The 12,823-nt window shown below is 37.7% G+C and overlaps 1 protein-coding gene across 3 annotated transcripts in view; it reads left to right on the plus strand.

The window, feature by feature from the left end:
• Nucleotides 1–12,823, plus strand: part of Fancl (FA complementation group L) — a 71,443-nt gene that overhangs the window by 45,275 nt on the left and 13,345 nt on the right. For all 3 annotated transcript variants that reach the window (XR_012907202.1, XM_075942433.1, XM_075942434.1), the window contains exon 7: nt 4,196–4,264. Coding sequence is in view for 2 of the 3 variants with exons in the window: in XM_075942433.1 (XP_075798548.1) it covers nt 4,196–4,264 (69 nt within the window). In the remaining variant the exon portion in view is untranslated. The remainder of the gene's footprint in view (nt 1–4,195; nt 4,265–12,823) is intronic.

Below are 12,823 nucleotides of genomic sequence, written 5' to 3' on the forward strand. Positions count from 1 at the left end.
GTAGCTCATTTCTCCTGCACACACAAAACGTTTAAGTATAATTTTAAGACATATCAATTAAAAAAGTTGGATATGAATCTAATTAATTTTGAAAATGAGTTAGAGGTTTGTTTCATTAAAACAAAGGATTTTATTTTCTTTTTAAGTTTTTAAAGGTATTCTGTTAAAGAAGTAGAAGAAATCACCTTTTATTCTTACAAAAGGTCACACTCAGCAGCAACAGTGGTTCTGCCTCTTCTTCACACAAGTCACTGCTTAGATACTGTACACTGATGAGACTCGCTTTGCCACTGGGGAGGTCAGGACCCGGGATTTTGATACATCTGTTCTCAGAGTTAAAGCACTTGTGCTTACTAAGCAGACAGGGCTCCTGTCTACACTGCCTTCTATGTTTCAAAGGCTTTATTTATTTTTTATTAATTTTAAGTATTGTGAGGATCACTGTAGAAAAAGGTTTTTTTATTTTTATTTTTTTAATCTATTTAACTATAACATTAACTTCATTAATTGGAGATACTGCAAATGATGATGTGGACATTAGTAAGTTCCATTATGTCTGTTGTTTTAAAAAATAGCTTTGCAATGTAGATATTTCTCTAAAAATATTTTCCTGTATCTCTTTTACATCTATAGTTTCACAATACTTACTCCAGACAGATACAGGCAGAGAAAAAGCAAAACTTTATTTGAGATGGGAGGAGATAGGGGTTGTATTTGAAAAAGACATGGGGTCTTAATCTTATGTTGGTGGTATTTATTAAACTTGCTTATTTAATTTAGATTTAGATATGCCAAGTTTGTCTTCAATATGTGATCTCTCCCTCTCTCTTCCCTTTATTCCCCACTCAGTATGTAGACCTAGGAATGAATATCAGTTTAAAAACATTAATCACTAAAGCTATGTGGTAAGGCTGTACAATATAGTATCTTAACCCAAACTATGATTTTTAAAAAACAAACCTTAAATTGTTTTTTTTGGGGGGGGGGCTACATAAACAAACCTTTGTTTTTTGACTTGACATTTAAAAGAAGTGCATTTTGTTTTGTTTTGTTTTGTTTTTATTCTTGAGCACGTATCGTACCAATTCTACCACCCTCCTGACCGTCCTCCAACCACAGTGAACACAATACTGATTTGGGCTAGACAACTCCTGTTATTAAACAAATAAATCCCTGAAAAAAAACTCATTGTGTGTTTGAGGTTGAGCCACTTGGGCTTGGTGGTTTGTCTATGTTCTCTTTGGGGTAGCCACAGCGACTTGAGATCTAGTGGCCTACAAAGTCAGACCCCATCCTAAAAGCCAAAAGAAAAAAGAAAAAAGGAAAAAATGAATACCAATTATGTAACTTTATTTATTTGTTTTGGTTTTTCGAGACAGGGTTTCTCTGTGTCTTTGGAGCCTGTCCTGGAACTCGCTCTGTAGACCAGGCTGGTCTCGAACTCACAGAGATCCGCCTGCCTCTGCCTCCCGAGTGCTGGGATTAAAGGCGTGCGCCACCATCGCCCGGCTGTAACTTTATATTTTAACAATTCATAATAAACCCCTAAACACATAAAACTGCTTTTGGTTCTCTTCATTTATTTGCAGTTTATTTGAACAAATTGGCATTTCATGTTAAGTAATAATAATATGTATCGTATATCTTAAATTTATTGAACTTACACCAAATGTGCTGTAAAAACTCTACAGATCAGTTTAATTCATTAGATGTCTCTGTGTATTTACACAATTATAAATATATACCAGTGTCATCATCTCGCCAATGATACACACAATGTTGTCAATTATTGTGTTTGCTTCTTTTGTTTAACTCTCTTTTGGGTATGGCCCTTGCTCCATGTCATTGTACTTGTAGTATTTACTGTACTGAATCTTACTGAGATGTAGGGCTTTACTCTTTTTTAATGTAATCATGTGTGTATGTAGAACATCCAGGGCCACAGAGGATTTATGTAGAACAGCAAGTCTTCCTGATATTCTTACACTAACCACACTGATGATCTTTAACTTAGAACTGAAACTGGCCATTGGTAGATCCTAGTGTGATGAACAGCAACCCTAAGTGAATCCAATTTTCTGTTTCTGACCCTAGGAGTTTTGAAGGGTACACTCTTTATTTCTTAAAATTTTTAATATCTATCTATACCTCCATATCTATCTATCTATCTATCTATCTATCTATCTATCTATCTGTCTGTCTGTCTGTCTGTCTGTCTGTCTGTCTGTCTGTCTATCTATCTATCTATCTATCTATCTATCTATCTATCTATCTATCTATCTATCTACTATCTATCTATTATCTATCATCTATCTATCTATCTATCTATCTATCTATCTATCTATCTATCTATCTATCTATCTATCTACTATCTATCATCTATCTTCCCATCTATCCATCTGTCATCTCTCCATCCACCCACCCACCCACCCATCCATTTATCCACCCACCCACCCATCCATTTATCCACCCACCCACCCACCCATCCATTTATCCACCTACCCACCCAGCCAGCCATCCACCCACCCACCCAGCCATCCAGCCATCTATGTATCTATCTCTCTAGCTATCATCACTCTAGAGTGTGTATGTGCCTTGGTACACATGCTGAAAGAACAACATTTAGGAGTGAACATTCTTCTTCCACCTGTGCATTCCCTGAATTAAATTTGCGGTGTCAGCCTTGGTGACAGAGCCCCATTTCCTGCCTAGCCACCTGGCTACCCTTCGTCTTTTTAAAGAATCCTGATAATTTAGAGGAAATGGGTTTTTATAACACTTTAAGTTCTGTCATTTTCATATGGGCAATGTTAAGTGTCTCATTCAGGACTGTAAAAGTTGGGTGACAGAGCTGAAGCCAGAGACTGGAGGGATGGGACAGGAGCAAAGGGGTGGGGCCAACTCACAGAACCAAAAACAATGAAATCAAATAAACGTGTGCATGTTTTCCCTCTATGGTTGCAGCTCCTGCTCTAAAGTAAACCTGGAATGCTTTGAGTTGTCTGAATGTACTACATTTTCCTTAACCTCATCTTTTTTCTTTTTCTTGTTTCGTAATTAAGCATTATAATATTTTTCTTTTGTCTTTCGGTGAATTTGTTACTAACTTTATATAGCCAGATAGAGTTCATTAGTATGCATTGATATTTAGTTTTATTGTACTCAAACTTACCTTGATAGCAAAATGTTAATTCTTTGGAAAACACTGATTTTAAATGTAGTTATTTTTTAAAAAATGTTATAGTTGCACCTCCTCCTGTCTCTGTGACATCTCCAATAAAGTAATGAAAAATAAGAGATTAAAAACTAAAGCCTGGAACTTAAAATAGTCAAAGGAAACTCATTTTCTTTTAAGGAGTTTAGCTTTTTAATGGCAAGTAATGAGTATTTTCAATTATAAATGACTTTGAAGATTTCAGAATTATATTTTAATTGATTTTGAAATCTAATTCTCTGATAAGCAATTTAATTTTAAAAAAGCTATTTTTTATCCTTGGTAACATCGAAACCTAATTTGCTCTTATGGCTATCATTTTTTTATATAAGTAATTAATTTTCTAATTGTTTTACCAGTTTTAAAGTATTTTATTGCTTAAAACTCGAAGTTTTATTTTTCCCTAATTTCATTTCATTATTTCTGTTTTGTTTTTGTTTTCTTTTTTTTTCTTGATATGAGCAGATGCTTATTATGGGAAGTCACATTTAAATTAACAATTACATATAGTCATTGCTATGTGCTTCTTGATTATCTGAACAACACTGTATAGTCAGTTGATAACTGAAGCTAACTGATATTAAATTAATGACCAGAGGAATTGAATAACAATCGATTTAATCTCTGTTTAAAGAAATACTACATTTAGCTTTTGGCTCCTCCTCAGATCCCACCAGCAGCACTGATATTGACTCGGATTGCTGCTGGTTACTCAGCACTTTTTAGAACCCCCTCATCACTGAACCCCGTACCTCCTAAGCCTGGGGTGGCTATTAATCAGCTCTCAATGTCACTACAATTGTACAGTTACAGTGTGTGCATAGGTGTATATATTTAATGTATATATAATCACATAATTATAACAGCGTTATATATTTTGTAGCTATAATGCTTTTCCCAGTGAATCTAGTCTTTCTGAAGTGCTGCAGGTCAGGTTGTCACATAGGCACAGGAATAACCTGCTTTCATGTTTTGTCACAGTACCCTGTGGAGCCACCAGAATGTGTTGTGGACTTTCCTGTTCCATTTTCTCTTTCCTGGACACCACAGGTAAATAATAAAGTTGATTTTAAATAATTAAATATTATATTCTTTTTAGTTGAATGATCATTTTAGAGTCTAAAATTATTTGTTTGTTTTTAAGCATTTATGTGAACCCTTCTGTAATAATTCATATTTTTTCAAAAATTAATATCTAGAGTTCTCAGTAGTCCTCATTGTCCGCTAGGCAGTTTGGATGCTCACCTTTCTAGACCTGGATGGAGGTGGGTGGTCCTTGGACTTCCCACAGGGCAGGGAACCCTGATTGCTCTTTGGGCTGATGAGGGAGGGGGAGTTGATTGGGGGAGGAGAAGGGAAATGGGAGGCGGTGGCGGGGAAGAGACAGAAATCTTTAATAAATAAATAATAAATAAATAAATAAAATTAATATCTAAACTTTTTATCTCTACATGTGAGCATGTACACATACTTGTCTAAATTACTTTAGATGAACATGTAGAAACTTCACTGATGTACAATGTTTTGTTAAATTAATTCTTAAAAAACTCTTTAGAAAGTAGTGAATCTGAACAGAAAGTGTGTGGAATTTTGTATATTGCTAAATTGTTAATATTGAAGAGACATATAACCTTTGTAGGAGAGAAATGAAATATAAACTGTTTGTCCTATGTCTTGTCAGTGCTTACTCTTCTTGGGCCAATTCAGTTTCCTAGTACACTGCTAAAGACCAATGTCTTTATATTCATGATATAAACTGATGTTCTGTACTCAGAAGATGAGGACAGTGTCATGATGAGATTGTTCCCTGTCCTCTTTTGCACCGGTTTTGTCAGTTGACAGTACTAGCAGAAGACACGTCTGTTTCCAGAAAGTGTTCACAGTAATCCTGGACAAGTGTGCTCTAATGGGAAGTCATCCATATTTTTTTTCTGAACTGCTTAAAATATGGAAAAGTTTATGTTTAAGATGCATGAGTACATTGGTTTTAAATGTATATGATTATTGTCTGTGTTGGCGTGTGTAGGCACTTGTGTGCTCTCGAGCACATGTGTTGATCACAGGACAGCTTTGTGGGTTTCGGGGACTGAACTCAGGTTACCAGCCTTGAGTGGCAAGCTTTGCCCACTGAGCCGTCTCACCTGACCATAAATTAATTTTAAAATGCATAAGAAGACTTAAGTTTGTGAGGGTTTGAATAATTAATTAGATATTTTAAGTCATCTTTATTTCTCCTTTTTTCTTTAAAAACAAAAACAACAACATCCCATTTCCTCTCTTGGAAATTGATAAAACTCAGCAACTAAAAGGAACATGTCTGCGATTTTCTTTTGGTACCAGATATAGCTTTTAAATTTATAAAAATAATGTTTTATTTCTTTTCAACAGTTAATTTGTCTACAAATTTTATTTATTTTTTCTTTAGAAACATCTTTTTCAGTTGACTCTGGCAACATTGTTTTTGTTAAACTTCTGGCAACATTGTTTTTGTTAAACTTCCTTGAGGTCATGAGTAAACACTGCATCTGGGTACAGACTCTTTCTAAAACTCGCTGTGGAGCTCACACTTTAATATTTATATCAGTGGTGAAGTTCTTAGTTTCCTTTTATTGTGGATACAGTGTAAGTTTTTGAAAGGTAATGAGGAGTATGCAGTTAATAGAATATTAGCCCATTAAAGCCCTAGATTTGACTGTTGGAAATTTGCTTTTGTAATAGCTCCAAGCAAACAGGGTTAATTAGTAGTAAATGGAATATAAATGTTTTAAATTTGTAGACTATGTTAAAATTATTATCAGAGTTCTAGAAAAGTGAAGACTCCTTTTATTAACCCACAACTCACTTTTGATGAATATGACTTTGTCCCATTTGCTTTAGATGTGTCTCTGGTTCTCTCCCTTTCCGTTAGATATAAAATGTTCTTGGAGCCACACTGGCCCTACTCCCCTTTCTGGGCCTCACTTCTGTGGTATTAGTTTTCTAAACAGGACTCTCTTTCCCTTCCATTCTAAGTATGCTACCTGGGCACATTCTTATGCTGTATTAGCGATGTACAGGATTTTAAATCAGTATCGTTTAGTTGTTTGTCTACACTCATCTCTGTGTGTCGTTTACTCATTTAAAATGCTATATTTTTATATTCATCAATCGGTTAATTTATTCACTGCCCTTTTGATAAAGTTGCCCACGGTTTCTTCTCAGCCTGTACTAGAACACTTCTGTGTACTCCCCAGTGCATATGTATGAGGATTTCTGTATGGATTATTCCTATAACTGTTACACGGTATATGCCTTTTTGGGTTTCCTAATTACTGCCAGCTTGCCTTCCCAAATTGGTTGTGTATATCTGTACTTACATCCAGGCACACATAGTAATTCTTACATTATCATATGTATTTAGATCGTAGTCTGCCTTTAATTCTTACCAAGAATTGATAATCATTGCCGTACTCATAATCTCTGCCTGTTGGAAGTATTTTTAGAAGCTCTGCATCTCTCATATTGTGTTGATGCCAGTGCTCTGCTGGTTACGTAGACTATGGACATCTTTTCATGGCTTCTGTTTTAACTCTGTTTTCTATGTTTTGTCAGACTAACAGAGTGCTTGTGTATATCAGTCTTAACGGTTTTGATTTTTTTTGCATATCAAGGAAAATCTATATCTTTTTTCTGAAAAGATATAAATTTATAGTTTGTTCTAACAGCTATAATTTGTTCATATTCAATTCAAGTGTTATAGAACAATCTAAACTTACTCTTGTCTATATTATACATGTAGTTTGGAGATGTCTTCATTCTTATCAATTTGAGGTAATTTCAGTTTCTTTTAAAATATAATACATATAATTAAAATTTTGAAAGTTTAAAAATTTTTTGTTTGCATGTATCGACCTATGCTTTTGTAGTGGAATATGAACTCTGGTTCTCTTCAACATTGAGTGTTGGCAACACTGACTTGTTTCTGGAAAGCAAGGTGCAAGGTGCAGCCGCATTGTACACAGTTCTTCACAGACTGGCTGGGGCCGTTCTGCTCTACAAGTTTGGGGTTTTTCCTTTGTTTTGTTTTCCTATCTTTTTTGTTTATCTTTAATTACTTTTAAGCAGTTTTATTCTTAAGCAAATGAATGTTATTGTTGTAGTCTTATAATGCAGTCATATTAAAACCCCGTATATGGAGCCCACGTAACGGTTTTACAAAGCCTTTGTCTGCTTCTGCAACATTTCTTCTCCGGCTTCAGTGTTCCTGGACTTTAAACACGGAAGATCTCTATTTTCCTTTCTTTTTGTAGCATAGCAGACATGGCTTTGTGGCATCATATTAAAAATGGGTAATTTTCCTTATGGTCCCCGTCTTCCTGCTGGGCTGATAATGTTGTGATGTATTTTTCCTTTGCCCTGATGAGAGGTCTGCCGCTGCTGCTCTGACATGTTCATTTGGATGAGTAATTATAACGTGCACAGTGTCAAGCTGAAGATGGTAGGGTCTGTGCGTCATGACAAGCCCAGTAGCCAGTGCAGGTGTCTCACAGCATGAGCAGCAACAGCCAGTGTATTCTGGCTCAGAGGGGACGTTCAGAGTCGTAAGACTCAGCGGCAAGGGCAAGGCTGCTGCTGCTATTGCGGCAGTGCTCTGTGCCAGGGACACAGTGTCTGCATTTCCTCCGATGCTCATTGTGTTCACTCGGTAAATCCTCCTTTTAGATTTTAGTGTGGAATGTAAGAACCGCTCGTGATTTTTATCGCCCCCATACCACATGTGCTGTGAAATATGTTACCTTTAAGATTTTCCACACAGGCCATATATGTCAGTATTGTCAACGGATGGGTTCGAGTGTGGCTAATGTGATTTTTAGAACAAAATGAAAGTCTTTTTATCCAGGTCACAGACTAATCAAAAGTAGCCATTTTTTTTTACCCGAGAATGTGTCATTAAGTACAGATTTGGGGAAATAGCCTTGCCACAGGCATCGGAATATTTAGATTTGATCAGATACATTGAGCAGCGGCCTGTATTTGCTGCCATGGAGGAAGCTGCTCCTTCTGGGACAGTGCATGGATGGAGAGAGCGACAGTAGTGGTGAAGCCTCTGGCAGGGGTCTCCTGATGACTGAAGAGTGTCATTAGAGGCAGAGCCCTGGAGAGTGGCAGGGGCACGGCCCTTTCCTCGAGGCTGCCGGTCTGCAATCAGACATCTTCACTTCCCTTCCGTTTACACGTCACCATTTTTTGTTTGTTTATTTTTGTTTTTTAAGGCAGACTGCGCAGGATAGCCCAGGCCATCTTGGAACTCATTGTGTAGCTCCAGTGGTCCTGAAACTTAGAGCAATCCTTCTGCCTCAGTCTCCTTAGTATAGAGCATCGGTCAGTGATGAGCTATATACTTGGCCCTTAACCTGTGTCATTTCATACAACTGTCTTGGCTGCCTTTTGCCTCAGTTCGTACATACATGAATTTTTCCTCTTCACAAATGTTCGGGGAAATAGACTTTGTTACAGAAACACAACTTCAGCAGGGCCCTCAGAGCTCAGCTATATGCTCTTTCTGGGCCAGAGTTAGCATAGGAAAAGAGAAAACAGATTCTAAAAGGCCGAATCAAATCCTGTCTGGGCACACCAATGTATGGTGTTGTATAAATTATTTAATTTTATAAAAAGAAGGAAATAACATTTGTGGCTTAGACTACATATGATAAAATTTGGGATATGAACAGAAGTGCTTTTGAACTGTAAATTGTAACACAAATGCAGTAAGTTTTACCCCAATGAGCTCTTAACATAGAGCTCAGAGAAAAAGAAGTGTGTTATGTTTACGTGTATTATATATCTATCTAGTAATAGCGTATATGTTGTTACATTTGTCTTAAGGATTCTCCAGGTCTCAAAAACTGTATGATGTTCCACAACGAGACATGGATGAGTAACGAGAAATGCCTAGATCTCAGTGAGCTGTGTGGGTGTGGAGATGGCTAAACACATGTACAAAAGATGAATGTCTTGCTTTTTATTGGCTAATATATTGCTTGCATTTAAACTAATATTTGATCTTTGGCATCAGCTGATAAAGTATTTGTGCAGAGCAGGTGCCTCAAGAAAAAGGAAAAATACATCAGATTGTGTTTTAAATATTTTAGTATTGGATAAAAAGATTATTTTAACTAATATATATGACGCACATATATAATATTAACATTCTCTATCATCCATTCTGGTAAGTTCATATGTTATATCTATTTGTTCTTAAATTATTTTTAATGGGCATGCAGAATAATGATTTCCATTAATGGCATTTCCATGTGTGTATATCATTGTACTGTACTCATCTTGGCTGCCCCCCCCCCCCTACTCTTTCTCTCGACCTGGGACTAATTTGGAATGAATGGATATTAGCACACTTATGCATGGGAGTATTTGCATTTTGTAAAGCATTCTTCAGGGGCCAGAGGTATGATTCAGCAGGTTAGCATGCTTGTCACCAAACCTGGCGGGTTGGGCCTCAGTTCAATCTCCAGGTAAAGGAGAGAACTGACTCACACGAGGTATCCTCTGACCCTCACGCATGCACTGAAGCATTTGCGCACACACACTAAGTATATTGTGGGTTTTTTTTCTGAAAGCATCTTAATATAGTCTTTGAAAAAAATAAACATTCAGTTTGAAGATAAAAATGTAGGAGGTTGGAAACAGAATGGTGAGCGGGTTCTGAAATGTGTGAGAGGGACCAGTTCTTTCTGCTAGGAAATGCCTCCCCACACACAGGGGGATAGAAATCAAGTATTGAAAGCCAAACCAGCTAGTAGGCAGACAGGGAAGCAGAGCTGGAGGAGGAGACAGTAGAGGCAGCACAGCAGGGCATATTTATAAAGAGCTGTCAGCGTAGCTTAGTTCCCTGTGTCGCACTATGGGAACACGATTAGCGGCCAGCATACAGTAACAGAAAGTTAGACTGGTCCATGACATTGCACAAGCCCGAGGAGCTGTTTGGATTCCCAGCACCATGTAAAACTGACACAAGGTGACACTTGTCCATAACGCTAATGGTGTGAGGCAGAGACAGGCAGACCCTTGAATCTTGCTGGCCTAGCTGAATCTGGGAGCTCCAAGTGCAGAGGAAGACCGTGTCTCTAAAATAAGGGGAGGCTGAGGAAGCAGTGTATCTGGTGCTTCTCTCTGACCTTCACGTATGTGCAGACACGTGTGGACTTATACATACCCTACACATGCCCCTCACACACACTCAGACAAAGATAGACTGACTTAAGTTTTAGCCAGTTGACTCAATTTTTTAATCGTATAAAACATGGGATAGTTAAGGACAATATTAAAAGTGCGTACTCTGTTTCAACATAAGCTTGACAGACTTTTTCTTTCTTAGTAAGATTGCTCCAGCTGTTCTGTCCAACATAAGGTGCTTCTGCTTCATTTATCCCCGGTAGCACATCATACCTTCTTCACACAAACTGAAAACAGCAGCAAATACTTAATATCTGAGATGTTCAGTTGCAGTTGAAATAATATCAGCTCAAGAGAGACAGCAAGTCCTTCGTGGATTTGCCTGACAGGAAACATGGGCTTGGATAGTTCCAGTCACAAATATAACTACAGATTCCAGTGAGGACACCATTGGAAATGCAGGTGAAATCAAATGGGTATGTAGGTTTGTTTAGAGATCCCTGGTTGGAAATATTGCTGTCAGTATGAAAATTAAATTTCTGAAGTTTAATCTCTTCATGTTTTCACATTCTGGGTAAGTCTCTTTTGAATCTCCCAAAGATAAAGATAAAAATGGTTATTATAGGGTTTATCCACAAGAACTATAGAGAAATATATTTTAAAAAAATCAGAATGAGAAGCAACTGTTGCAAGTACTAGAAAATTATGCTATTAATTTAAGTGTCATCAGAGCACAAAAGCTCACATTCCAGGACTATGTGAACATTAGTAAAATACTGGAAATAATAGTGCTTAAGAGGAACACGCTAAACTCTGAGATCTGCCGAAGTGACTGCCGTTATTGCTTCTCTTTGGATGTTAGGAAAGTAACACAAGGCTTTTAAAGACAAGAAGCAGTGCACTTTGAGACTGGCAGTGTTCACACTTTAGTGCTTAAGTGCTTTCCCAGTTTAACATGATTTAGTGACAGCTATGGAGCAAGTGCCAATATCTTGTCTCCCATGTATATGTCTTTCTTCCTTCTCCAGTGTTCGTACTATGTATTTGATAAGATCTCATCATCTCTGTGGGTACATGAACCAGTTGCTCCTTTGTCTTTTCTTAGCTGTAAAGAGTATTGTTATTTTTTCAAAAGTTTTTAATTCTTAAGGAAAACATTACTAGAAGTACTGCTGGATCTGTTACTGTCCAGAGAGTGCAATGAATATTTCTTGAACTGGTTTTATTGAGCTATAATTGACAAAATAAATGGAGCACATTAAATATGTAAACATTTGGGTGAGGTTTGACAAATAATTGCCCGTGAGGTCATCTCCATTCTTACGATAACCAACATTTCTACCACACTCTCACTCCCTCCTTCCCCTCTAGTCTCCTTTCTTGTCCTGTCCATCCTCATCTCTCCTCTAACTTTCCTCACTGTTTGTGTCATCTATGCACTGCCCTGTGTCAGGCTTCTTTCCTTAATATAACTGTCCTGAGGTTCCCCATGATGCAGCATGTCGTACAATATTATGGATGGGGCCGGGCGGTGGTGGTGCATGCCTAATCTCAGCACTCAGGAGGCAGAGGCAGGTGAATCCCTGTGAGTTCGAGGCCAGCCTGGTCGATAAGAGCCAGTTCCGGGACATCCCGTGAATACCTGGGAACCTCTCTAGAGCCAAGCCTCTTGCCAGTCCCAAAATGGCTCCCTTAATTAAGATATCTTTTTGCCTGCTCCCATATCTGTCCTTCCTCCCTCTCAACCATCCCACTCCCCCAAGCTCTCCCCAACCCTTCCCCTCTCCCCTTCACCCCACCCCACCCCCACACCATGCTCCCAACTTCTTTTGCCTGGCAATCTTTTCTGCTTTTAATTTCCAGGAGGATCTATCTATCTATCTATCTATCTATCTATCTATCTATCTATCTATCTATCTATCTATCTATCTATCTATTTTGGAGGGGTTCACCTTATTACTTAACTTCTCTACCATAGGCTCAATGTCCTTTGTTTATGGTTAGAATCCACTAATGAGTGAGTACATACCATATTCATATTTATGGCTCTGGGTTATCTCACTCAGGATAATGTTCTCTGTTTCTATCCATTTGCATGCAGAACTCAAAATGTCATTGTTTTTTTACACTAAATTGTATATATTCCACACTTTCTTTATCCATTCTTCCATTGAGGGGCATCTAGGTTGTTTCCAGGTTCTGGCTATTACAACTAATGCTGCTATGAACATAGTTGAACAAATGCTTTTGTGGTATGATTGGGCATCTCTTGGGTATATTCCCAAGAGTGGTATTGCTGGATCTTGAGGTTGACTCCCAATTTTCTGAGAACCTGCCACACTGATTTCCAAAGTGGTTGTACATTTTGCATTCCCACCAGCAATGGATGAGTGTTCCCCTTACTCCACATGCTCTCCAGCATAGGTTATCATTGGTGAT

Source organism: Microtus pennsylvanicus, chromosome 12, assembly GCF_037038515.1.
Source record: "Microtus pennsylvanicus isolate mMicPen1 chromosome 12, mMicPen1.hap1, whole genome shotgun sequence".
NCBI lineage: Eukaryota > Metazoa > Chordata > Mammalia > Rodentia > Cricetidae > Microtus > Microtus pennsylvanicus.